Source organism: Haemorhous mexicanus, chromosome 8, assembly GCF_027477595.1.
Source record: "Haemorhous mexicanus isolate bHaeMex1 chromosome 8, bHaeMex1.pri, whole genome shotgun sequence".
NCBI classification, from domain to species: Eukaryota; Metazoa; Chordata; class Aves; order Passeriformes; family Fringillidae; genus Haemorhous; species Haemorhous mexicanus.
The window spans coordinates 9512239-9538626 of NC_082348.1; the positions used below are offsets into that span (position 1 = coordinate 9512239).

General features: G+C 49.7%; 1 protein-coding gene across 33 annotated transcripts in view; it reads left to right on the forward strand.

Annotated features, from left to right (window-relative positions):
- The first annotated feature begins 1453 nt into the window (after positions 1-1453).
- The window catches only part of MUC13 (mucin 13, cell surface associated), a 31778-nt gene continuing 6843 nt past the window's right edge, over positions 1454-26388 (forward strand). Inside the window, exons 1-22 of one of the 33 annotated variants that reach the window (XM_059852657.1) lie at positions 1454-1611; positions 4164-4220; positions 4860-4922; positions 6017-6079; positions 7102-7164; positions 8325-8387; positions 9497-9559; positions 10720-10782; positions 11990-12052; positions 13161-13223; positions 14337-14399; positions 15541-15603; positions 16718-16780; positions 17924-17986; positions 19100-19162; positions 20324-20386; positions 20791-20853; positions 21340-21402; positions 21920-22039; positions 22941-23047; positions 24637-24695; positions 26088-26239. In XM_059852657.1, coding sequence (XP_059708640.1) covers positions 1554-1611; positions 4164-4220; positions 4860-4922; positions 6017-6079; positions 7102-7164; positions 8325-8387; positions 9497-9559; positions 10720-10782; positions 11990-12052; positions 13161-13223; positions 14337-14399; positions 15541-15603; positions 16718-16780; positions 17924-17986; positions 19100-19162; positions 20324-20386; positions 20791-20853; positions 21340-21402; positions 21920-22039; positions 22941-23047; positions 24637-24695; positions 26088-26239 — 1561 coding nt within the window. In that variant the 5' untranslated portion in view covers positions 1454-1553. The remainder of the gene's footprint in view (positions 1612-4163; positions 4221-4859; positions 4923-6016; positions 6080-7101; positions 7165-8324; positions 8388-9496; positions 9560-10719; positions 10783-11989; positions 12053-13160; positions 13224-14336; positions 14400-15540; positions 15604-16717; positions 16781-17923; positions 17987-19099; positions 19163-20323; positions 20387-20790; positions 20854-21339; positions 21403-21919; positions 22040-22940; positions 23048-24636; positions 24696-26087; positions 26240-26388) is intronic. The other 32 variants (XM_059852666.1, XM_059852663.1, XM_059852660.1 and 29 more) reach the window with 32 other exon arrangements.

The window sequence follows — 26388 nt, forward strand, 5'->3', positions numbered from 1 at the left end:
TCAGGAATGACTTTGAGTAATACTTCTGGTCTCTCTCACCTTCCTTCATTCAAGGAGATACACCCTCTCAAAATAGGAGATTACCCAAGACTGCATTTCTTGTTCTTAAAACAGAAGATCAAACAAAAGCAGACAAAGGGAGAGGCATTTACTACCCTGAGCTGTTACGTGGCATTCAGTAGTGTGTTCACAACCTGTGTTCACAACCTGCCTGTGTTGCTGGCAGTGGGGTCTGCCAGAGGAGACAGACCAGGACCACAGCCATTAGAAGTGGCATTGCAGGGGATACACTGGTGGGTTGTTTGTCCTTCTTTTGTCTGGTAAGGATGGCATAAGCTGTGTTTATTTCAGAGAAAGACTTTACTGGCAGTTGTGGCAGGATACAGAGTCACTCAGACCTTCAAAATGAGAGAAATTGCACCCTAGCCTGAAAAGGAGGAACTGGAAATCACAGATCTGGCCCAGCTGACCTCAAGCAGTGCATTTTACTGGAGCACAAAGCAGAACAAACAATGGAAAACTTGGGAAGGGGAGGCAGCTAGAAGTAAGAGACTTTGGGATAACCAGCTCCTGCCCACAGAGACCTTTTTTCTCATCTTGGTCTCTCACTGGCCATTTCAGAAGCTTCCTTGAGTACAAGGTTAAAAAGTCTCAGTCTCCAATCTATTTTTCACGTGTCACAGCAGGGTTACCTGTTTAATGGCTTTCTGGGCTTTTTGTCATCTCTAGATCTACTGCAGGCTTTCTGCTCCAGCCTGACATTCCCTGGTTACAAATGTCTCTCTGGCAAAAATACACTTTGCCTCAAGAAAGGGAGGCTGCCACTCAGGTAAAGACAAAAACAGCTGTCCTGCCTGCTCATCCTTTTTGACCACTACTTTAGTGAGCCTGCAACACACATAAGAGGGCAGCAAACAAAACAGCCATGATAACTGTCAGAAGGGCCAATGTCAGTCCTGTTTCTTTGATGTCAAAGGTGCAGATGTTTTCTCTTTCTTTTTAACCTGTTAAGCAGTAAGAAGTGCTTTAGCATAAGATTTTGCTTATGAGAAAAAATAATTGGACTTTGAGGAATGAAGCTCGTCTGTACTGGTAATTTATTGCATGGGAAGTGAGCATGTGGATCCCAGGTACTCTTTTCCAAGTGCATAATTAGCATGCCTTGGCACAGGGTCACCTCTTCCACTTTAAGAACAGATTATACTGCACTCTTCATTTAATTTGCGTGGAAGGTGTTGGTATGGAAAGCTGGCAGGGGATAGCTGGTGCACTGTCAGTTCCCATGTCAGCTTATTTAGCAGTAACTTCCTTGTGTCAACATATCGCAAGTATTTATGACTTAAAAGAAGAACGCTGCAGGTCCAGAAATCTCCTCCCAGCCTGAGGAGGAAGAAAAACACCGCTTGAATTTTTCATTTGCCACTTGCCACCATGACGTCAGCTCAGGGCTGAGCTCTTTACCTGTGCCTGGGACCTTAAATGAGCTGACGCCAGAAGAGAAAGGCACTTTCTCTGAGGCTTAGCAGCAAGTGGCAGCAGCACCAGAAGTGGCAATGAGACGCTCTGTGTTCTTCGCTGTGTGGCTCGGCCTGGTGCTGAGCCTTTTGAAAGGTAAGAACCACTATCTTCTGTTTTGTGATTTATCAAGGCAGCTATTGTGTGGCAGTGAATGGATTTTCTAGTACTTTCAGCAGCTGTTGAGAAGCCAGTTGTGATACACAATTCAGCATGTCTAGATTTTGATTAATTAATGATGAAAGATGTCACTGTAAGCCAACGGCTTTCCTTGTTAGCAGAACAATGGAAAATCACTGGTGCTTATGATTAACCTAATTCAGCCAAATTCCAAGAGCAGTTTTCAGGACTTTCATACTAAACCCAGGTAATTCAAGCTGTGTTACAGTCATAACAAAAGGTGCAACTGTTCCACCCCAGTACCCTTTTGGCCAGAGGCTCCTTAACCAACCAGTCTGGAAAGCAGCTCCCTCTGAGCCGGCTCACTGAGCTTTTGTTCTTTCCTTTTGAAATAAATTAATGGAAACATCACCACCAGCTTTCAAGAGGGTTGCACCATAGTCTGTTCAAACTAAAGGTGTCATTCCTTAAGCCACTTAGTACATTTTCTGGCTTTGTGCCAAAGTTGGTAGTTGTGGGCCAGAGCCTACAGCTAAACTTGCCTTTTCCTGATACTCAGCGAGAGGTATAAGGGGGTGAAGACATTAGCAGAAGTAAAGCATCTCTATGCAGAGTTTTGTAGCAGCTTGAAGCTGTGAGAGGACAGGAACTCCTAGTTAATACAAAGATAAAATTGCAGAGTTATCAGCCGAATTAAGACCTGTTAAGCTTGCAACTGGCAGCAGATGGTTGTGGGTCTCTGTTGCCTACTGTGAATGAACTGATGTATTTCCAGCAACATCCACAGTGTGCTACAGACCAATTTTCAGCTGTAAATCATAAGCATAGAAGTTGTCAAGATTGTCTGTTGGTTGGTTTCCTGGTTGGAGGCTTGTAGGCAATAGCAAGATGTGAACATTCTTGTGCTAAGACTTACTGAAAGCAATACCCGTTTTGCACTTGATCTGACTTTGCATCAGGATAGATCTGCCCAGAAACCTTTTTCATTCTAAGCAAACACTGTAAAAGCTTTGCAGGATGTGTCCATTTAAATAGAACTGGCAAAGGCCCTGCCATACTCAGCAGCCAGATGTCTCTGCTATTGTATATGCTTGGTGGTAACATCCATTTCTTTATCACAGTGCTAATGCCCAAGCCCATTTACACATCCTGTTTCCATACATAGAAGGTTAGATCTAGGCACACAGAGCCATAAATCAGCCACCTTTGCTCAGCTTACCTTTGTCAAGTCCATCCAGAAGGTTCAATTGCAGCTCATGCACTCTGCTGGCACCATGGATGTTGTTCTTCCTGAGTCCAAAGGGCACTCCTGGACGATGGCTAGCCAGAGCCTCCCAGCTCTAGCAGCTGTAAGAAAAGCTAGCTCTGCAACAAGTTGCTGTTCCAACATCCATTGCCTGTGGCCAGCAGAGATTCATATTATCACGGTTATAGGAAAAATACCCATTTATACTAACTGGGGAACAAATAATGCTGTTTATAGAACTCAATGACCAGTGAAGGCAAGAGACCTGGCAGGGAACTGCCACAATTGCTCGTGTTTTCCTTCACCTAGAGGAGGCTAATGGATTACTTGTATTTTGCATGAGCCTTTTCTATGTGAGATACATTTTCAATCAGAAAAAATGTGTAGAAGATTTTCCTCACTTTGGATTTTCAAAGCCCTATAAAGCTCTAGAAAAGTGGGGTCTATTTTTCAAATGTCTGCTGGGATGTGCAGACTGTGATAGTGACATGGATTTTAGCCACAAATATGTTGGTCTTTCAGCTGCATGCTTTTAATGCTTTAGATAAAATTATGCTTGCAGCAGCCTTCATGCAGAGTAAATAAGCTTATTCTTTACTTGTCAATTAATGATTAATTAATAATAGTTAATAATAATAATTAACTAATTCTGATTAATGATGCAAACTGGCCATTTGTCAGTATCACACATTTATCAGCAAGGTTGGTTTGTTATTTGTTCTTCTTACATCTATGAAAAACAAAACAAACAAACCCCTCAAACCTGAACTCATTCCTTTTATCAAGAGTTGAGAATGACAGGTTAAATAAAGCAAAACCCAACAACTTAAAAACAAATAACTAGAACATTTTGGAAGAATAAAAGCAATAACAAAGGCTGAAACCAAAATTTGAGGAAGTATTTTCACCAATTGGCTGATATCACTCAAGGTTCCCTTTATTCAGAAATAATGATGACAGGGAAGGAATAAAAAAGAAAAAAGTAATGTAAACTGTCAGAAATGCATAGAGCTGCAATCCAGGGAAAGAATGTCTTGATGGTCCAGATGATGCTGTAGCAGAAGAAGCATTCCTGGAATAGAAATAGCCAGCTGTCAATGTCCCCAGGAATCTGTTACAGCCCAGCACAAGGCCTGGGGCTGACAAAAGGCAGGGTAAGGCTGCCCAGAGGTGTGGCTGCTCAGCCACACACACAGGTCCTCCCAGACCTGTTTACTCAACAACTGTCCTGTGTGCAAAGAGTTCCCTAGTGCTGCTATCTCTTTTCTTTTCCCTCCATCAGAAGCCACTGCTGCAACACCTGCTGACACAGCAGTGACAACGAGCTCAATAACTTCAGGTAAGGAGCAAAGCCCTCAGGCAGCCCCTTTGGCGAACAGTCCCAGGGAATTATGCAGCCCCCACAGAAGTTTCCCTGAATTCCTCTCCCAGGGGAGACAAATGTGCTCAGATCAAGGCTGTGAATACCCTCCACAAGTCCATTTTTCCCTGCTGCTCTTTGCTGCAAGGAGGAAGCACTGGGGAATAGTTGAGGAGGTGGCTCTTTTAGTGCTTGGCACCTTTGCCTCCTGCATCAGGCCTGGATAGAAGGGGATCCCTGTAGAGATGCCCAGGGGAATCCTGTAACCAGATCCTGCAGGGACCTGTGACTGAGGCTGGTTGCCACTGGAAGTCACAGCTTTGGCTGACACAGCAGTGGCTGTGAAGCAGGAGACACTGCAGTGAGTGTGAGGGCCTTGTGTTCAAGCGCTGCCCTAGGGGGACAAGGGGTCATGGACACATCAGGTGGCACAGGGATCTGAGCCAGGGGGAGCCAAGAGGCTGGGAGGGGGTGCTCAGGGCTTTGACTGCTCAGCCTCACAAGGATCCAAAACACTTCCCTGCTCACCACTTGTCCTACACACACAGAACTGCCCAAGGCTTTTTGAACAGACAATGTTAGGCCACGCTGCCATGTCTCTTCTCTTCCCCTTTTCAGGAAACAGTGCTGATAATGAAACAGCTCCTGAGCCACCAGAGATGCCAACCTCAGAACATACAGGTAAGGAGAAAAGCCTTCAGGCTTCCCCTTCTGGGACAGCTTGCAGTAACAAGGTTCCAAGGAGCACTGCAGATACCCAAGGAGGATGGAGTTCCCTTGACTGGGTTTCTCTGAGTTCTTCTCCCACTGGAGACAAAGTTACCCAGATCCTGGCTGTGAATAACTTCCACTCTTCCATCTTTCCCAGCTGGTCTTTGTTATAAAGCAAATGTATTGGGGAAGATTTGAGGAAGGTGCTCTTTTCACACTTGGTGTCTTTGCCTCTCGCAGCAGGCCTGGGTACAAGGTGATCCATGCAAAGGGAAGCCCAAGGCAAGCCTATTAGCCAGGTCCTGCAGGGAGTTGTTCCTGAGGCTGTTGGAGCATGGGCAGGGAGGGATCTGGGGCACACCCAGCAGGGAGAGGCCAGGGGCCCTGGCTGGGCACCACGGGGCAGGCCGTGCCTGTCATCCTCCACTCCCAGCTTGATGCTGGGGAGCCCAAACCCGAAGGGTCAAGCTCCTGCTGGGATCACCCTGAGGAGAGGAGCAGCTTCCTCAGTCCCTCAGCTCTTCCTCCATGGCGGGCTTGCACAGGAACATCCCTCCTGCCAGCCGGCCACCTCCCCATCACGATGGCCGAGCTTTGGGAAAGACTTTGTGCCTCTGGCTTCCAGGCACATGGACCTGTGCCAAAGGCCACCATGGGGGAGTGGAGAGGCGCAGGCTGTGCCCAGTCTGATGGCATCCCCTGAATTGCTCTGGCTGCTGTGTGCTTCCTTGGGCAGGCAAAGGGATCTTTGCTGCATAGAGACACCTGTGTGCCTGTGGCTGAGAACACTGCAGCCAGGGAGCACAGCTGGGCTCTGGGCCATCCACTGCCTCTCAGGGACATGCTCAAGTCTTGCCACTGGGGACATGGGATGACACAGGCATCTCAGACAGGAAGAGCCAAGAGGCTGGGCAAGATTCCTCAGGGCTTTGACTGCCCAGCCCCACAAGGATCCACAGCACTTACCACCTCAGCTCTTGTTCTATAAACACAGAATTCCCCAAGGCTTTTTGAACAGTCAATGCTAGGCCCTGCTGCCATGCTTCTTCTTTTCTCTTATACAGAAAAGGGTGCTGATAATGAAAGAGATCCTGAAGGACCAGAGGAGAAACCCTCAGAACCTTCAGGTAAGGAGAAAAGATTTCAGGCTTCCACTTCTTGGAGTAACAGGTTCCAGGGAGCACTGCAGATAGCCAAGAAAGAAGGAGTTCCCCTACCTGGGTTTCTCTAAGTATTTTCCCACTGAACACAAAGTTACCCAGAGCATGATCATGAAAAATGTTCCACTCTTCCATCTTTCCCAGCTGGTCTTTGATGCAAAGCAAATGTATTGGGGAAGATTAGGACAGGCTGCTCATTCCACGCTTGCTGCCTTTGCCTCCAGTGCTCGTGGGTGGGACTGCAGAGTACAGGGTGATCCATGCCAAGAGATGCCCAAGGCCCTGCAGGGAGCTGTTCCTGAGGCTGTTGGAGCATGGGCAGGGAGGGATCCGGGGTACAGCCCAGCAGGGAGAGGCCAGGGGCCATCACTGGGCACCATGGGGCAGACCGTGCCTGTCATCCTCCACTCCCAGCTTGATGCAGGGGCAGGATGTGCCCAGCATCTCCAGAATCACATTCCCATTGTGATGGCCGAGCTTTGGGAATGACTTTGTGCCTCTGGCTTCCAGCCACCTGAACCTGTACCAAAAGCCACCATGGGGGAGTGCAGGTTTTCAGGCTGTGCCAGGCATGATGGGTCTAGATACTGCTGATGAGGATGCAGGAGAAGAAGCATTCCTGGGATAGAAATAGCCTGCTCTCGAAATCTGTTCCAGTAGAAGAGTGTGTGTTAGCAAAGGCAGTCATTCTTCCAGTGCTCTGGAAGAGTATAGATGGAGTTTTACAGGATGCTCTGGCAGTGCTGAGTGCAGAGTCTCTGTGCTTGTGCCTTGGATGCCTCAGAGCCTGCTCTGAGAGCCAGTGCTGCTGCAGGAAGCTTACAACTCAGGAGCTGGAGGGGAAAGACAGGGAGGGTATAGATCTGCTACTGGTAAGGAGGAGTCCCATTGCAGGGTGTGAGAGAAGGACTGTGGTTGAAAGAACACAGAATTGCTCAAGGTCTTTTGAAGAGGCATTGCTGCCATGTCTCTTCCCTTCCCCATTTCAGGAAACAGTACTGATAATGGAACAGCTCCTGAGGCACCAGTGGTACCAGCCCCAGAACCTTCAGGTAAGGAGAAAAGCTTTCAGGCTTCCCCTTCTGGGGGCAGCTTGCAGTAACCAGGTTCCAGCGATCACTGCAGATAGCCAAGCAGGGAGGTGTTCCCCTGCCTGGGTTTCTCTGAGCTTTTTACCATGGGAGGCAATGTTATGCAGACCATGACCTTGAAAGACATCCACTCTTCCATCTCTCCCTGCTGGTCTTTGTAGTAAAGCAAATGTGTTGGGGAAGATTGAGGCAGGCTGCTCATTCCATGCTTGCTGCCTTTGCCTCCAGTGCTCATGGGTGGGATGGCAGAGTACAGGGTGGTCCATGCCAAGGGTGCCGAAGGTCCTGACAGGAGTTCTTCCTGAGGCTGTTGGAGCATGGGCTCGGAGGGATCTGGGGCACAGCCCAGCAGGGAGGGGCCAGGGGACATGGCTGGGCACCATGGGGCAGGGAGTGCCTGTCATCCTCCACTCCCAGCTTGATTCTGGTGAGCCCAAACCAAAAGGGTTAGAGCTCCTGCTGGGATCACCCTGAAGAGGAGCAGCTTCCTCAGTCCCTCAGCTCTTCCTCCATGGTGGGCTTGCACAAGCACATCCCTCCTGCCAGCCGGCCACCTTCCCATCATGATGGCCGAGCTTTGGGAATGACTTTGTGCCTCTGGCTTCCAGGCACATGGACCTGTGCCAAAGGCCACCATGGGGCAGTGCAGATGTGCAGCCTGTGCCCAGCGTGATGGGTCTAGATACTGCTTCTTGTGCTACATCCTTCTGATGAGGATGTAGGAGAAGAAGCATTCCTGGGATAGAAATAGCCTGCTCTCGAAATCTCTTCCAGCAGAAGAGTGTGTGTTAGCAAAGGCAGTCATTCTTCCAGTGCTCTGGAAGAGTATAGATGGAGTTTTACAGGATGCTCTGGCAGTGCTGAGTGCAGAGGCTGTGTGCTCGTGCCTGGCATTCCTCAGAGCCTGCTCTGAGAGCCAGTGCTGCTGCAGGAGCCTAGAACTCAGCACTAGTCACCTGGAGGAGAAAGGCAGGGAGGGTACAGATCTGCTACTGGTAAGGAGGAGTCCAAGAGCAGGGTGTGAGAGAAGGACTGTGGTTGAAAGAACACAGAATTGCTCAAGGCTTTTTGAAGAGGCAGTGCTCGGCCTGGTGCCATGTCTCTTCTCTTCTCCATTTCAGGAAACAGTACTGGTAATGGAACAGCTCCTGAGCCACCTGTGGTACCAGCCCCAGAACCTTCAGGTAAGCAGAAAAGCTTTCGGGCTTCCCCTTCTGGGGACAGCTTGCAGTAACCAGGTTCCAGGGAGCACTGCAGATACCCAAGCATGGAGGGGTTCCCATTGCTTGGATTTCCCTGAGTTCTTCTCCCACTGGAGACAAAGTTACCCAGAGCATGATCTTGAAAAATCTTCCACTCTTCCATCTCTCCCTGCTGGTCTTTGTAGTAAAGCAAATGTGTTGGGGAAGATAGGGCAGGCTGCTCATTCCATGCTTGCTGCCTTTGCCTCCAGTGCTCGTGGGTGGGACTGCTGGGTACAGGGTGGTCCATGCCAAGGGGTGCCAAAGGTCCGGCACGGATTTGTTCCTGAAACTGTTGGAGCAAGGGCAAGGAGGGATCTGGGGCACAGCCCAGCAGGGAGTGCCTGTCATCTTCCACTCCCAGCTTGATGGTGGTAAGCCCAAACCAGAGGTAACAAAGCTCCTGCTGGGATCATCCTGAGGAGAGGAGCAGCTTCCTCAATCCCTCAGCTCTTCCTCCATGGTGGGCTTGCACAAGCACATCCCTCCTGCCAGCCGGCCACCTTCCCATCACGATGGCCAATCATTTTGAATGTGTTTGTGCCTCTGGCTTCCAGGCACATGGACCTGTGGCAAAGGCCACCACGGGGCAGTGCAGATATGCAGGCTGTATTTAGTCTGATGGGTCTAGATACTGGTGATGAGGACGCAGGAGAAGAAACCTTCCTGGAATGTTTGACTCTGGACATTGACAGCAATGTCCAGAGGAATCTGTTCCAGCACAGGAGTTTGTGCTAGCAAAGGCAGTCATTCTTCCACTGCTCTGGAAGCATATAGATGGAGTTTTACAGGATGCTCTGGCAGTGCTGAGTGCAGAGTCTCTGTGCTTGTGCCTTGGATGCCTCAGAGCCTGCTCTGAGAGCCAGTGCTGCTGCAGGAAGCTTACAACTCAGGAGCTGGAGGGGAAAGACAGGGAGGGTATAGATCTGCTACTGGTAAGGAGGAGTCCCATTGCAGGGTGTGAGAGAAGGACTGTGGTTGAAAGAACACAGAATTGCTCAAGGTCTTTTGAAGAGGCATTGCTGCCATGTCTCTTCCCTTCCCCATTTCAGGAAACAGTACTGATAATGGAACAGCTCCTGAGGCACCAGTGGTACCAGCCCCAGAACCTTCAGGTAAGGAGAAAAGCTTTCAGGCTTCCCCTTCTGGGGGCAGCTTGCAGTAACCAGGTTCCAGCGATCACTGCAGATAGCCAAGCAGGGAGGTGTTCCCCTGCCTGGGTTTCTCTGAGCTTTTTACCATGGGAGGCAATGTTATGCAGACCATGACCTTGAAAGACATCCACTCTTCCATCTCTCCCTGCTGGTCTTTGTAGTAAAGCAAATGTGTTGGGGAAGATTGAGGCAGGCTGCTCATTCCATGCTTGCTGCCTTTGCCTCCAGTGCTCATGGGTGGGATGGCAGAGTACAGGGTGGTCCATGCCAAGGGTGCCGAAGGTCCTGACAGGAGTTCTTCCTGAGGCTGTTGGAGCATGGGCTCGGAGGGATCTGGGGCACAGCCCAGCAGGGAGGGGCCAGGGGACATGGCTGGGCACCATGGGGCAGGGAGTGCCTGTCATCCTCCACTCCCAGCTTGATTCTGGTGAGCCCAAACCAAAAGGGTTAGAGCTCCTGCTGGGATCACCCTGAAGAGGAGCAGCTTCCTCAGTCCCTCAGCTCTTCCTCCATGGTGGGCTTGCACAAGCACATCCCTCCTGCCAGCCGGCCACCTTCCCATCATGATGGCCGAGCTTTGGGAATGACTTTGTGCCTCTGGCTTCCAGGCACATGGACCTGTGCCAAAGGCCACCATGGGGCAGTGCAGATGTGCAGCCTGTGCCCAGCGTGATGGGTCTAGATACTGCTTCTTGTGCTACATCCTTCTGATGAGGATGTAGGAGAAGAAGCATTCCTGGGATAGAAATAGCCTGCTCTCGAAATCTCTTCCAGCAGAAGAGTGTGTGTTAGCAAAGGCAGTCATTCTTCCAGTGCTCTGGAAGAGTATAGATGGAGTTTTACAGGATGCTCTGGCAGTGCTGAGTGCAGAGGCTGTGTGCTCGTGCCTGGCATTCCTCAGAGCCTGCTCTGAGAGCCAGTGCTGCTGCAGGAGCCTAGAACTCAGCACTAGTCACCTGGAGGAGAAAGGCAGGGAGGGTACAGATCTGCTACTGGTAAGGAGGAGTCCAAGAGCAGGGTGTGAGAGAAGGACTGTGGTTGAAAGAACACAGAATTGCTCAAGGCTTTTTGAAGAGGCAGTGCTCGGCCTGGTGCCATGTCTCTTCTCTTCTCCATTTCAGGAAACAGTACTGGTAATGGAACAGCTCCTGAGCCACCTGTGGTACCAGCCCCAGAACCTTCAGGTAAGCAGAAAAGCTTTCGGGCTTCCCCTTCTGGGGACAGCTTGCAGTAACCAGGTTCCAGGGAGCACTGCAGATACCCAAGCATGGAGGGGTTCCCATTGCTTGGATTTCCCTGAGTTCTTCTCCCACTGGAGACAAAGTTACCCAGAGCATGATCTTGAAAAATCTTCCACTCTTCCATCTCTCCCTGCTGGTCTTTGTAGTAAAGCAAATGTGTTGGGGAAGATAGGGCAGGCTGCTCATTCCATGCTTGCTGCCTTTGCCTCCAGTGCTCGTGGGTGGGACTGCTGGGTACAGGGTGGTCCATGCCAAGGGGTGCCAAAGGTCCGGCACGGATTTGTTCCTGAAACTGTTGGAGCAAGGGCAAGGAGGGATCTGGGGCACAGCCCAGCAGGGAGTGCCTGTCATCTTCCACTCCCAGCTTGATGGTGGTAAGCCCAAACCAGAGGTAACAAAGCTCCTGCTGGGATCATCCTGAGGAGAGGAGCAGCTTCCTCAATCCCTCAGCTCTTCCTCCATGGTGGGCTTGCACAAGCACATCCCTCCTGCCAGCCGGCCACCTTCCCATCACGATGGCCAATCATTTTGAATGTGTTTGTGCCTCTGGCTTCCAGGCACATGGACCTGTGGCAAAGGCCACCACGGGGCAGTGCAGATATGCAGGCTGTATTTAGTCTGATGGGTCTAGATACTGGTGATGAGGACGCAGGAGAAGAAACCTTCCTGGAATGTTTGACTCTGGACATTGACAGCAATGTCCAGAGGAATCTGTTCCAGCACAGGAGTTTGTGCTAGCAAAGGCAGTCATTCTTCCACTGCTCTGGAAGTGTTTGACTCTGGACATTGACAGCAATGTCCAGAGGAATCTGTTCCAGCACAGGAGTTTGTGCTAGCAAAGGCAGTCATTCTTCCACTGCTCTGGAAGCATATAGATGGAGTTTTACAGGATGCTCTGGCAGTGCTGAGTGCAGAGTCTCTGTGCTTGTGCCTTGGATGCCTCAGAGCCTGCTCTGAGAGCCAGTGCTGCTGCAGGAAGCTTACAACTCAGGAGCTGGAGGGGAAAGACAGGGAGGGTATAGATCTGCTGCTGGTAAGGAGGTGTCCCACTGCAGGGTGTGAGAGAAGGACTGTGGTTGAAAGAACACAGAATTGCTCAAGGTCTTTTGAAGAGGCATTGCTGCCATGTCTCTTCCCTTCCCCATTTCAGGAAACAGTACTGATAATGGAACAGCTCCTGAGGCACCAGTGGTACCAGCCCCAGAACCTTCAGGTAAGGAGAAAAGCCTTCAGGCTTCCCCTTCTGGGGACAGCTTGCAGTAACCAGGTTCCAGTGATCACTGCAGATAGCCAAGCATGGAGGTGTTCCCCTGCCTGGGTTTCCCTGATTTCTTGTTTCACTGGAGACACAGTTACCCAGACCATGACCTTGCAAAATTTTCCACTCTTCCATCTCTCCCTGCTGGTCTTTGCTGAAAAGCAAATGTGTTGGGGAAGATTAGGGCAGGCTGCTCATTCCATGCTTGCTGCCTTTGCCTCCAGTGCTCATGGGTGGGATGGCAGAGTACAGGGTGATCCATGCCAAGGGGTGCCCAATGTCCTGCCGGGAGTTCTTCCTGAGGCTGTTGGAGCATGGGCAGGGAGGGATCTGGGGCACAGCCCAGCAGGGAGTGCCTGTCATCCTCGACTCCCAGCTTGATTCTGGTGAGCCCAAACCAAGAGGGTTAGAGCTCCTGCTGGGATCACCCTGAGGAGTGGAGCAGCTTCCTCAGTCCCTCAGCTCTTCCTCCATGGTGGGCTTGCACAAGCACATCCCTCCTGCCAGCCGGCCACCTTCCCATCATGATGGCCGAGCTTTGGGAATGACTTTGTGCCTCTGGCTTCCAGGCACATGGACCTGTGCCAAAGGCCACCATGGGGGAGTGCAGGTTTTCAGGCTTTGCCAGGCATGATGGGTCTAGATACTGCTGAGGAGGATGTAGGAGAAGAAGCATTCCTGGGATAGAAATAGCCTGCTCTTGAAATCTGTTCCAGCAGAAGTGTGTGTGCTAGCAAAGGCTGTCCTTCTTCCAGTGCTCTGGAAAATTGTAGATGGAGTTTTACAGGATGCTCTGGCAGTGCTGAGTGCAGAGTCTCTGTGCTTGTGCCTTGGATGCCTCAGAGCCTGCTCTGAGAGCCAGTGCTGCTGCAGGAGCCTAGAACTCAGCACTAGTCACCTGGAGGAGAAAGGCAGGAAGGGAACAGACCTGCTACTGGTAAGGAGGAGTCCAAGAGCAGGGTGTGAGAGAAGGACTGTGGTTGAAAGGATAGAGAATGGCTCAAGGCTTTTTGAAGAGGCAGTGCTCGGCCTGGTGCCATGTCTCTTCTCTTCTCCATTTCAGGAAACAGTACTGATAATGGAACAGCTCCTGAGCCACCTGTGGTACCAGCCCCAGAACCTTCAGGTAAGCAGAAAAGCTTTCAGGCTTCCCCTTCTGGGGACAGCTTGCAGTAACCAGGTTCCAGGGAGCACTGCAGATACCCAAGCATGGAGGAATTCCCCTGCCTGGGTTTCTCTGAGTTCTTTTCCCACTGAAGAAAATGTTACCCAGAGCATGATCTTGAAAAATCTTCCACTCTTCCATCTGTCCCTGCTGATCTTTGTTTTAAATCAAATATTTTGGGGAAGATAGGGCAGGCTGCTCATTCCATGCTTGCTGCCTTTGCCTCCAGTGCTCATGGGTGGGATGGCAGAGTACAGGGTGACCCATGCCAAGGGGTGCCCAACGTCCTGCCGGGAGTTCTTCCTGAGGCTGTTGGAGCATGGGCAGGGAGAGATCTGGGTCACAGCCCAGCAGGGAGTGCCTGTCATCCTCCACTCCCAGCTTGATGCTGGTGAGTCCAAACCAGAGGTAACAAAGCTCCTGCTGGGATCACCTGGGGAGAGGAGCAGCTTCCTCAATCCCTCAGCTCTTCCTCCATGGGGGGCTTGCACAAGCACATCCCTCCTGCCAGCCGGCCACCTTCCCATCACGATGGCCAATCACTTTGAATGTGTTTGTGCCTCTGGCTTCCAGGCACATGAACCTGTGCCAAAGGCCACCACGGGGCAGTGCAGATATGCAGGCTGAATTTAGTCTGATGGGTCTAGATACTGGTGATGTGGATAAAGGAGAAGAAACCTTCCTGAAATAGAAGTGTTTGACTCTGGACATTGCTGTCAATGTCCAGAGGAATCTGTTCCAGCACAGGGGTGTGTGCTAGCAAAGACAGTCATTCTTCCACTGCTCTGGAAGCATATAGATGGAGTTTTACAGGATGCTCTGGCAGTGCTGAGTGCAGAGTCTCTGTGCTTGTGCCTTGGATGCCTCAGAGCCTGCTCTGAGAGCCAGTGCTGCTGCAGGAAGCTTACAACTCAGGAGTTGGAGGGGAAAGGCAGGGAGGGTATAGATCTGCTACTGGTAAGGAGGAGTCCCACTGCAGGGTGTGAGAGAAGGACTGTGGTTGAAAGAACACAGAATTGCTCAAGGTCTTTTGAAGAGGCATTGCTGCCATGTCTCTTCCCTTCCCCATTTCAGGAAACAGTACTGATAATGGAACAGCTCCTGAGGCACCAGTGGTACCAGCCCCAGAACCTTCAGGTAAGGAGAAAAGCCTTCAGGCTTCCCCTTCTGGGGACAGCTTGCAGTAACCAGGTTCCAGTGATCACTGCAGATAGCCAAGCAGGGAGGTGTTCCCCTGCCTGGGTTTCTCTGAGCTTTTTACCATGGGAGGCAATGTTATGCAGACCATGACCTTGAAAGACATCCACTCTTCCATCTCTCCCTGCTGGTCTTTGTAGTAAAGCAAATGTGTTGGGGAAGATTGAGGCAGGCTGCTCATTCCATGCTTGCTGCCTTTGCCTCCAGTGCTCATGGGTGGGATGGCAGAGTACAGGGTGGTCCATGCCAAGGGTGCCGAAGGTCCTGACAGGAGTTCTTCCTGAGGCTGTTGGAGCATGGGCTCGGAGGGATCTGGGGCACAGCCCAGCAGGGAGGGGCCAGGGGACATGGCTGGGCACCATGGGGCAGGGAGTGCCTGTCATCCTCCACTCCCAGCTTGATTCTGGTGAGCCCAAACCAAAAGGGTTACAGCTCCTGCTGGGATCACCCTGAAGAGGAGCAGCTTCCTCAGTCCCTCAGCTCTTCCTCCATGGTGGGCTTGCACAAGCACATCCCTCCTGCCAGCCGGCCACCTTCCCATCATGATGGCCGAGCTTTGGGAATGACTTTGTGCCTCTGGCTTCCAGGCACATGGACCTGTGCCAAAGGCCACCATGGGGGAGTGCAGGTTTTCAAGCTGTGCCAGGCATGATGGGCCTACATTCTGCTGACGAGGATGCAGGAGAAGAAGCATTCCTGGGATAGAAATAGCCTGCTCTTGAAATCTGTTCCAGCAGAAGAGTGTGTGTTAGCAAAGGCAGTCATTCTTCCAGTGCTCTGGAAGAGTATAGATGGAGTTTTACAGGATGCTCTGGCAGTGCTGAGTGCAGAGGCTGTGTGCTCATGCCTGGCATTCCTCAGAGCCTGCTCTGAGAGCCAGTGCTGCTGCAGGAGCCTAGAACTCAGCACTAGTCACCTGGAGGAGAAAGGCAGGAAGGGAACAGACCTGCTACTGGTAAGGAGGAGTCCAAGAGCAGGGTGTGAGAGAAGGACTGTGGTTGAAAGAACACAGAATTGCTCAAGGCTTTTTGAAGAGGCAGTGCTCGGCCTGGTGCCATGTCTCTTCTCTTCTCCATTTCAGGAAACAGTACTGATAATGGAACAGCTCCTGAGCCACCTGTGGTACCAGCCCCAGAACCTTCAGGTAAGCAGAAAAGCTTTTAGGCTTCCCCTTCTGGGGACAGCTTGCAGTAACCTGATTCCAGGGAGCACTGCAGATACCCAAGCATGGAGGAATTCCCCTGCCTGGGTTTCTCTGAGTTCTTTTCCCACTGAAGAAAATGTTACCCAGAGCATGATCTTGAAAAATCTTCCACTCTTCCATCTGTCCCTGCTGATCTTTGTTTTAAATCAAATATTTTGGGGAAGATAGGGCAGGCTGCTCATTCCATGCTTGCTGCCTTTGCCTCCAGTGCTCATGGGTGGGATGGCAGAGTACAGGGTGACCCATGCCAAGGGGTGCCCAACGTCCTGCCGGGAGTTCTTCCTGAGGCTGTTGGAGCATGGGCAGGGAGGGATCTGGGTCACAGCCCAGCAGGGAGTGCCTGTCATCCTCCACTCCCAGCTTGATGCTGGTGAGTCCAAACCAGAGGTAACAAAGCTCCTGCTGGGATCACCCTGAGGAGAGGAGCAGCTTCCTCAATCCCTCAGCTCTTCCTCCATGGTGGGCTTGCACAAGCACATCCCTCCTGCCAGCCGGCCACCTTCCCATCACGATGGCCAATCACTTTGAATGTGTTTGTGCCTCTGGCTTCCAGGCACATGAACCTGTGCCAAAGGCCACCACGGGGCAGTGCAGATATGCAGGCTGAATTTAGTCTGATGGGTCTAGATACTGGTGATGTGGATAAAGGAGAAGAAACCTTCCTGAAATAGAAGTGTTTGACTCTGGACATTGACAGCAATGTCCAGAGGAATCTGTTCCAGCACAGGAGTTTGTGCTAGCAAAGGCAGTCATTCTTCCACTGCTCTGGAAGCATATAGATGGAGTTTTACAGGATGCTCTGGCAGTGCTGAGTGCAGAGTCTCTGTGCTTGTGCCTTGGATGCCTCAGAGCCTGCTCTGAGAGCCAGTGCTGCTGCAGGAAGCTTACAACTCAGGAGCTGGAGGGGAAAGACAGGGAGGGTATAGATCTGCTACTGGTAAGGAGGAGTCCCATTGCAGGGTGTGAGAGAAGGACTGTGGTTGAAAGAACACAGAATTGCTCAAGGTCTTTTGAAGAGGCATTGCTGCCATGTCTCTTCCCTTCCCCATTTCAGGAAACAGTACTGATAATGGAACAGCTCCTGAGGCACCAGTGGTACCAGCCCCAGAACCTTCAGGTAAGGAGAAAAGCTTTCAGGCTTCCCCTTCTGGGGGCAGCTTGCAGTAACCAGGTTCCAGCGATCACTGCAGATAGCCAAGCAGGGAGGTGTTCCCCTGCCTGGGTTTCTCTGAGCTTTTTACCATGGGAGGCAATGTTATGCAGACCATGACCTTGAAAGACATCCACTCTTCCATCTCTCCCTGCTGGTCTTTGTAGTAAAGCAAATGTGTTGGGGAAGATTGAGGCAGGCTGCTCATTCCATGCTTGCTGCCTTTGCCTCCAGTGCTCATGGGTGGGATGGCAGAGTACAGGGTGGTCCATGCCAAGGGTGCCGAAGGTCCTGACAGGAGTTCTTCCTGAGGCTGTTGGAGCATGGGCTCGGAGGGATCTGGGGCACAGCCCAGCAGGGAGGGGCCAGGGGACATGGCTGGGCACCATGGGGCAGGGAGTGCCTGTCATCCTCCACTCCCAGCTTGATTCTGGTGAGCCCAAACCAAAAGGGTTAGAGCTCCTGCTGGGATCACCCTGAGGAGTGGAGCAGCTTCCTCAGTCCCTCAGCTCTTCCTCCATGGTGGGCTTGCACAAGCACATCCCTCCTGCCAGCCGGCCACCTTCCCATCATGATGGCCGAGCTTTGGGAATGACTTTGTGCCTCTGGCTTCCAGGCACATGGACCTGTGCCAAAGGCCACCATGGGGGAGTGCAGGTTTTCAGGCTTTGCCAGGCATGATGGGTCTAGATACTGCTGAGGAGGATGTAGGAGAAGAAGCATTCCTGGGATAGAAATAGCCTGCTCTTGAAATCTGTTCCAGCAGAAGTGTGTGTGCTAGCAAAGGCTGTCCTTCTTCCAGTGCTCTGGAAAATTGTAGATGGAGTTTTACAGGATGCTCTGGCAGTGCTGAGTGCAGAGTCTCTGTGCTTGTGCCTTGGATGCCTCAGAGCCTGCTCTGAGAGCCAGTGCTGCTGCAGGAGCCTAGAACTCAGCACTAGTCACCTGGAGGAGAAAGGCAGGAAGGGAACAGACCTGCTACTGGTAAGGAGGAGTCCAAGAGCAGGGTGTGAGAGAAGGACTGTGGTTGAAAGGATAGAGAATGGCTCAAGGCGTTTTGAAGAGGCAGTGCTCGGCCTGGTGCCATGTCTCTTCTCTTCTCCATTTCAGGAAACAGTACTGATAATGGAACAGCTCCTGAGCCACCTGTGGTACCAGCCCCAGAACCTTCAGGTAAGCAGAAAAGCTTTCAGGCTTCCCCTTCTGGGGACAGCTTGCAGTAACCAGGTTCCAGGGAGCACTGCAGATACCCAAGCATGGAGGAATTCCCCTGCCTGGGTTTCTCTGAGTTCTTTTCCCACTGAAGAAAATGTTACCCAGAGCATGATCTTGAAAAATCTTCCACTCTTCCATCTGTCCCTGCTGATCTTTGTTTTAAATCAAATATTTTGGGGAAGATAGGGCAGGCTGCTCATTCCATGCTTGCTGCCTTTGCCTCCAGTGCTCATGGGTGGGATGGCAGAGTACAGGGTGACCCATGCCAAGGGGTGCCCAACGTCCTGCCGGGAGTTCTTCCTGAGGCTGTTGGAGCATGGGCAGGGAGAGATCTGGGTCACAGCCCAGCAGGGAGTGCCTGTCATCCTCCACTCCCAGCTTGATGCTGGTGAGTCCAAACCAGAGGTAACAAAGCTCCTGCTGGGATCACCTGGGGAGAGGAGCAGCTTCCTCAATCCCTCAGCTCTTCCTCCATGGGGGGCTTGCACAAGCACATCCCTCCTGCCAGCCGGCCACCTTCCCATCACGATGGCCAATCACTTTGAATGTGTTTGTGCCTCTGGCTTCCAGGCACATGAACCTGTGCCAAAGGCCACCACGGGGCAGTGCAGATATGCAGGCTGAATTTAGTCTGATGGGTCTAGATACTGGTGATGTGGATAAAGGAGAAGAAACCTTCCTGAAATAGAAGTGTTTGACTCTGGACATTGCTGTCAATGTCCAGAGGAATCTGTTCCAGCACAGGGGTGTGTGCTAGCAAAGACAGTCATTCTTCCACTGCTCTGGAAGCATATAGATGGAGTTTTACAGGATGCTCTGGCAGTGCTGAGTGCAGAGTCTCTGTGCTTGTGCCTTGGATGCCTCAGAGCCTGCTCTGAGAGCCAGTGCTGCTGCAGGAAGCTTACAACTCAGGAGTTGGAGGGGAAAGACAGGGAGGGTATAGATCTGCTACTGGTAAGGAGGAGTCCCACTGCAGGGTGTGAGAGAAGGACTGTGGTTGAAAGAACACAGAATTGCTCAAGGTCTTTTGAAGAGGCATTGCTGCCATGTCTCTTCCCTTCCCCATTTCAGGAAACAGTACTGATAATGGAACAGCTCCTGAGGCACCAGTGGTACCAGCCCCAGAACCTTCAGGTAAGGAGAAAAGCCTTCAGGCTTCCCCTTCTGGGGACAGCTTGCAGTAACCAGGTTCCAGTGATCACTGCAGATAGCCAAGCAGGGAGGTGTTCCCCTGCCTGGGTTTCTCTGAGCTTTTTACCATGGGAGGCAATGTTATGCAGACCATGACCTTGAAAGACATCCACTCTTCCATCTCTCCCTGCTGGTCTTTGTAGTAAAGCAAATGTGTTGGGGAAGATTGAGGCAGGCTGCTCATTCCATGCTTGCTGCCTTTGCCTCCAGTGCTCATGGGTGGGATGGCAGAGTACAGGGTGGTCCATGCCAAGGGTGCCGAAGGTCCTGACAGGAGTTCTTCCTGAGGCTGTTGGAGCATGGGCTCGGAGGGATCTGGGGCACAGCCCAGCAGGGAGGGGCCAGGGGACATGGCTGGGCACCATGGGGCAGGGAGTGCCTGTCATCCTCCACTCCCAGCTTGATTCTGGTGAGCCCAAACCAAAAGGGTTAGAGCTCCTGCTGGGATCACCCTGAAGAGGAGCAGCTTCCTCAGTCCCTCAGCTCTTCCTCCATGGTGGGCTTGCACAAGCACATCCCTCCTGCCAGCCGGCCACCTTCCCATCATGATGGCCGAGCTTTGGGAATGACTTTGTGCCTCTGGCTTCCAGGCACATGGACCTGTGCCAAAGGCCACCACGGGGCAGTGCAGATGTGCAGCCTGTGCCCAGCGTGATGGGTCTAGATACTGCTTCTTGTGCTACATCCTTCTGATGAGGATGTAGGAGAAGAAGCATTCCTGGGATAGAAATAGCCTGCTCTCGAAATCTCTTCCAGCAGAAGAGTGTGTGTTAGCAAAGGCAGTCATTCTTCCAGTGCTCTGGAAGAGTATAGATGGAGTTTTACAGGATGCTCTGGCAGTGCTGAGTGCAGAGGCTGTGTGCTCGTGCCTGGCATTCCTCAGAGCCTGCTCTGAGAGCCAGTGCTGCTGCAGGAGCCTAGAACTCAGCACTAGTCACCTGGAGGAGAAAGGCAGGGAGGGTACAGATCTGCTACTGGTAAGGAGGAGTCCAAGAGCAGGGTGTGAGAGAAGGGCTCTGAGAGAAATAGTGTAGAATTCCCCAAGGCTTTTTGTACAGTCAGTGCTGGGCAGTGCTGCCATGTCTCTTCTCTTCGCTTTTTCAGGAAACAGTACTGATAATGGAACAGCTCCTGAGCCATCAGTGGTGCCGTCCCCAGAACCTTCAGGTAAGCAGAAAAGCTTTCAGGCTTCCCTTTCTGGGGACGGCTTGCAGTAACCTGATTCCAGGGAGCACTGCACATACCCAAGCATGGAGGAATTCCCCTGCCTGGGCTTCTCTGAGTTCTTTTCCGTGGGAGACAATGTTTCCCAGATCATGGTCTTGAAAAATCTTCCATTTTTCCATCTTTCCCTGCTGGTCTTTGTTGTATAGGAAATATGTTGGGGAATATTAGGGCAGGCTGCTCTTTCCATAGTTGGTGCCTTTGCCTCCTGTGTCAGTGGGTGGTATTGCAAGGATCAAGGGGTTCCATGCTAAGGACTGTGGGAGAAAGAACACAGAATGGCTCAAGGCTTTTTGTACCCTCAATGCTGGGCACTGCTGTCATGTGTCTTCTCTGCCCTTTTTCAGGAAACAGTACTGGTAATGCAACAGGTACTGAGTCACCAACAGTGACACCCTCAGCACCTTCAGGTAAGTAGAAAAGTTTTCACGCTTCCCTTTCTGGGGCCAGCTTGCAATAACCAGGTTCCAGTGATTGGTGCAGATACCTAAGCAGGATGGAGTTCCCCTGCCTTGGTTTCCCTGAGTTCTTTTCCCACTGGAGAGAAAGTTACCCAGAGTATGACCTTGAAAAACTTCTGCTCTTCCATCTTTCCCTCCTGGTCTTTGTTGTAAAGGAAATATGTTGGGGAAGATTAGGGCAGGCTGCTCTTTTCTCGCTTGGTGCCCTTGCCTCTTGCACTGGCCTGGGAGGAGGGAATTCTGGTGCACACCCTGGGCAGGGAGGGATCTGGGGCACCCCCTAGTGTGGAAGGGCCAGGGGCCATGTCTGGGCACCACGGGGCAGACGGTGCCTGTCATCCTCCACTCCCAGCTTGGTGCTTTTTGAGCTGAGAAGGCTTTTTGAACAGACATTGGTAGGCAGCGCTGCCATGTCACTTCTCTTCCCTTTTTCAGATAACAGTACTGCAAATGGAACAGATCCTGATGCAACAGAGATGCCAACCTCAGCACCTACAGGTAAAAGGCAAAAATGCTCATGCAGCATTTTCTAGGGACAGCTTGGAGTAACCAAATCCCCGGGAGCTCTTTATCCCCCTCAGACTGGAAGGAGTTCCCCCTGCCTTGGGTTTCCCATACCCCTCTTCCAGAAGAGACAGTGCTGACCAGATGGTGGCCATGAATATCCTCCTTGGGGAGGATTGGAGGAGGCTGCTTTTTTCATGCTAGGTGCCTTTGCCTCCTTCAGCAGCCAGGGATAGAAGAGGATCCCTGCAAAGAGGTTCCCAGGCCATACTGTGTCCCCACTGTGATATCCTGCTGGGCTGTGTAGGGAAAACAGTTACTGTACACTAAAGAAGCCAGATATATAGATGTATGCTCTGCAATTGCATCTATACCCTCTAAAACATATCTGGTAGATTCCCTTACTAGAAGTACATATGAACTACTCAATGTATGAATGACTTATGTATGAACTGGCTATTGCAGAAATTCACAGAAACCCTAATGTCAATATGTTTCATCTTGGTATTAGTGGACTTTTGCCATGGAGATCCTTGTGGAAGAAGTTCAGCTACATGTATTTCCTTACAAAGCAATTATACCTGTGTGTGCAAATATGGATACTACTACAGCAATGAGAATTGTTACAAAGGTGAGTTGCAGAAGGGCATCAATGCTTTTAGTTACCTGCTCAGGTGAATTTTGCTTCCCATACAGCTTGTTGTCATGTTATAATTGAAAACACAATCAGTCTGGGAAAGTGACTGCTGAGTGATTTCTTGCTTTGCAGGCAGCCACTCCTACAATGACCTAGATTGCAATCTTGCAAAACAGTGACAGCCAAGGAGGTTAATGTTCTAGGAAAAGAAGGGGAATTCTCTGTCAGGGGTGCAGGAGATTAAAATGAGTGAAAAGCAGAAAAAAAAAAAAGCAAGTGTAAACCTGACATTGATATTAATAGCAATGATTTAAAAAGGAGCAAACTTGTGAACAACCAGATTGATTTTCCCCATTGCTAAACACTCATCAGAGTCCTGTGGAAATGCATCTCTGAAATGCTTTTGAAGGCCAAGCATGTGAAAAAATAGGGCTTCTTATTTAAGGATCAGCAGACAGGATTCTCAAATTTACTTGTGAGGCTTAAGAAGTAGGTTGATTCTGAATTACTTTCTCTGTAAACCACAGTGAACCACATTAGCTGCTTAATAGCTGCAGATTTGGAGTACTTGATATACATTTTTTCTCACTAAATTCTGTAACACCTTGCAAAAAGTCTTGTAGCTTCAGGCCATGCTGACAGTTTAATGTTACTCAGTTTCATAAACAGGACAGATTGGTGGGGCCCAGGATCCTGCCTTCTTCCCTGGCAGCCAAAGTACATCCCCCATCATGACTGCTTTGATTTATCCTCTGCTGATGCCTACCGTGTATGAAAAATAGCACTGATTTATTTTCTGCATTGTATTTCCCCATCCCTAAAAGCTGGAGACATCTAAGGTGAAACTGGGGTTTCTTGAATGCTTTCTAATTTACACTCTCTGTTCTCATTCCAGGGGAAGTATTCCCAGCCACCATTGCAGTGAACATATCTTACAGTGATAATCTTGAAATTGTAAATTCCACAGAGTATCAAGAACTTTCCAGCAATGTATCAGCATTTGTGAGTGACACTGGTTTTTTCCCCCATATATTTAAAGCTATACTGGATGTCATGCAGACAGAGAGGACACTCTCTTTAATGTGGGGCTTAGAAAAGTTTCTCTCTACAAGAGATCTACTTCTTCCAAAGAATGCTTCACATTAGTTTAGGCCTATTTATAAAAGACTTGAACTTTGCCCTCAGATGAACGCATGCATGGCTCTTGCTGAAGTGAAGGGAATCCCTGAAGTAATATCTGCATTTTTAGTACCACTTCTGTTCTGGTCTGGGGAGTTCTCACATAAATTTCTCTGCATCTTTGACCATTCCCTCTCCAGAAACAATGGGGCTGAGTGAAGTTTTCCAGCCTACAGAGTTTCTGATTTCTGCTGTTTGCTGAAGGCTCAATAATACTCAGTGGTATGAGTAAAAATGAACAGCCTTAATTTTTTTTAAAGAAAATTATTGGTTCCACACAGCACAAACTTTTCCAAATTGCAGTCCAGCTGTGTCTAAATACTGAATAATAACCCTCTTCCATAAGTCTGCCAGTATTAGTATTTTAGTGTTTTTAGTGAAATGGATACTGCACATTATTTATAATTCTATGATTATACATGAAATCTGGTAATAGATTTCCTGGAGAAATAAGATGATCAGTTTAATTCATACAGCCATGTTGAAACAAGTGGATTTGCTTACTTCTCTTTCTGGCAGTAAGGAAAAATATATATGCAACTCTACCAGATATCTGATTAAAAAATATTCACAATATTTATCAGGAATGATCAAAAATGGTTATCATTTTCTGCATATTATTATATTGCTTACTATGAATATTGTCTCAGAAAGTGGCCAAAAGTTGTTCCTCCAGAATGTTAAAAAATTTTCTCAATTTTTTTTTTGTCCAGCATTTTTTTCATGATATGGCTACAGAAAAGCATCCTATGTAGACTAAAATACTAAATAGAATGCAAACGTGAAAATAGCATAGAAAATAATTTGAATTTTATTATAAAGAAAGAGAGAGAGTTAATCTTTCATTCCAGTTGAATTAGACATCTTATCCTCTTCTCATGGTGCCTCCTGCTTTGGTGGCAGTTGAAGGCAGTTGCCTCCCCTGGTTGTTCCCTGCTTCACATGGGATGAGGGAGAGCAGTGACGTTTCTTCTGATCCTGTTCAGCTCCCAATGCTTTCGTCAGTGCTTCCTCCCACAAGATTGACCCTGATGATCCCACTTCACTGCCTCTCAGGGACATGTGCCATCTGTGAGGAGGTCAACTTCTGCCTCTTCCCCCAACTTGTACTCAGATTGGTGCTGTGGAGACACCCTCCTAAGCAAAGAGTTTGCAAAGGGTGATCTGTAGCTATCAGCCAGTTAATCCAGCCTGACATTCATTCTCCATCCCTCCACTGCCCTCCCATCCATATTCTACAGCACTACCCCACTGTTCCTCTTCTGCAAAACCTTGCCTGGTGGATTTTCCTTTATTTGTGCCTATAGTAGCATACTCTGTATAAAAAGTTTACTGCTGAAGCCTCAGTGGTTCATGTGATTTTGGTCTATGTTTCTACTTGCCTTGAACTGCAATTTCTTTCTTTTTTGCAGTTTAGGAAGGCCTTCAAAGATCTACCAGGCTATGTAGAAACTGTCATCATGAAAATTCAGTAAGTTTGCCGGTTGTTTTTTGCACAGTACACACTTCCACAAAACTCATTTTAGTCTGTTTCCTGTGAAGTTCTCAGTTCAATAAAAGATATGGGATGAGTTCAGCTCAGAATGCTTCCCCATAAAGCAGGGATGCTGGCCCCATTTTTACCCCAGTGTTTCTGTGAAATGGGCAGGCTGAGGCAGCTCCACACCGTATGTCCTGCTTCTAGAACCATGTAGGATACAACACTGTGCTGTAGCTAGCAGTCCCTGTGATATGTCTGAAATTCTAACAGTTAACTCTGAGTTCCTGTGACCATTGGCAGTGCTACCCATCTTGGAGTCCCAGTTTAATTTGAAAACCCTTGTTACAGAAGGCATAGCAATAAAATGTATTTCATTGTGCATTTGTTGGTGTCTCTGGATGGCAGGTTGAGCAAAGATGCTACTGAATGGGTTGTGGTGTAGCTCTGGGCATGGGTCCCTTGCTGGTCTAGGTAGACCCTGTGAGATGTCTCTTTTTTCCCATCCCCATCTGTTACAACTTACTGACCCCAGAGCTCTGCCAGCTTCTCTGTGTTTTCTAACCCCTATCAAGCAAAACCTGGCATGCTAGCACACAGTGTCAAACCCTTTCAGGGCACTCCAGGGATTAAGCAGGTAGGCAGAATGTTGTTCTAACAGAGTTGTGGGGGCAGTAACTTCCAGCAGAGCAGCTGTGGTGTGGGGCACAGTAACACCTCAAGGAACTGCAGCAGTCTGCCACCAAAGGATATTTGTGTGCATATCCTGGGAGCAGGAGGTTTAGCTGAAGAACAGGGAAGTCTGCTTCTTTCTCTCCACCTCACACCAGGGAGGTTGCTGTGAGCTGAACCCAACCCTTATGGTGTGTAGCCTGCACAGATACCTCTACATGGCAAACAGCCCCTTCTGCATTCATGGTGGTCACACCTGAATTATCTTCACCACCCTTCAGGGTGGGTTCCCCACATTATGCCTGGATAACACCACAGGCTGATGGAAGAATGTGAAAGTTAGGGTCGAAGAGATGAGGTTCTCCACACTGCAGCTGGTTTGAGGTTAAGCCAGCTAGAAAATGCCAGTTGTCTATCAAAAGCACACAAAGGAGCAGTGCTGTTATCATTAAATCTAGCAGCTACCTATTTGCACCTGGACCTACTGGAAAGATGGCTGTTAATGTATTCCTGAGCAAGACTTACACTCATTTTCAGGTCTCTTGACAACTACCTACTTTATGGGAAGAAAGAAGGTAGTTCTGGGGGAGAGAGGGAGATTTGGCAGAAATTTTCTCTCCTTTTTGCATCTAGCTTGCATCTAGCTAGCTTTGCTGGCTAGCTATCCATATGGAATATGTGAAACTTTAAAATGGTCCCATCTTTCCTTTTCAGACGTCCGACTCAAAACAGAAATTCTGCTCCAGGACTGAATGTAACAGTGACAAACCTGTTCAAAGAGAACTCCAATGAAACTACAGCTACAGTTAACACTGCAGTACAAAATGCAATCAAGAGTGACCAGTCCTTTGTCAATTCTTATGAGGGTATGTAACTCCTTGCTAGGGAAGCAATCAGCAGAAACAGAGATTTTTAAAACCTGGTTGGAAGATTTCTGTGGGCATAGGAGCCCATCAAATCATTAGCTTTGTTGATTTTAAGGAGCTGAATGTTCAATCTTGGGTAATTTTGACAA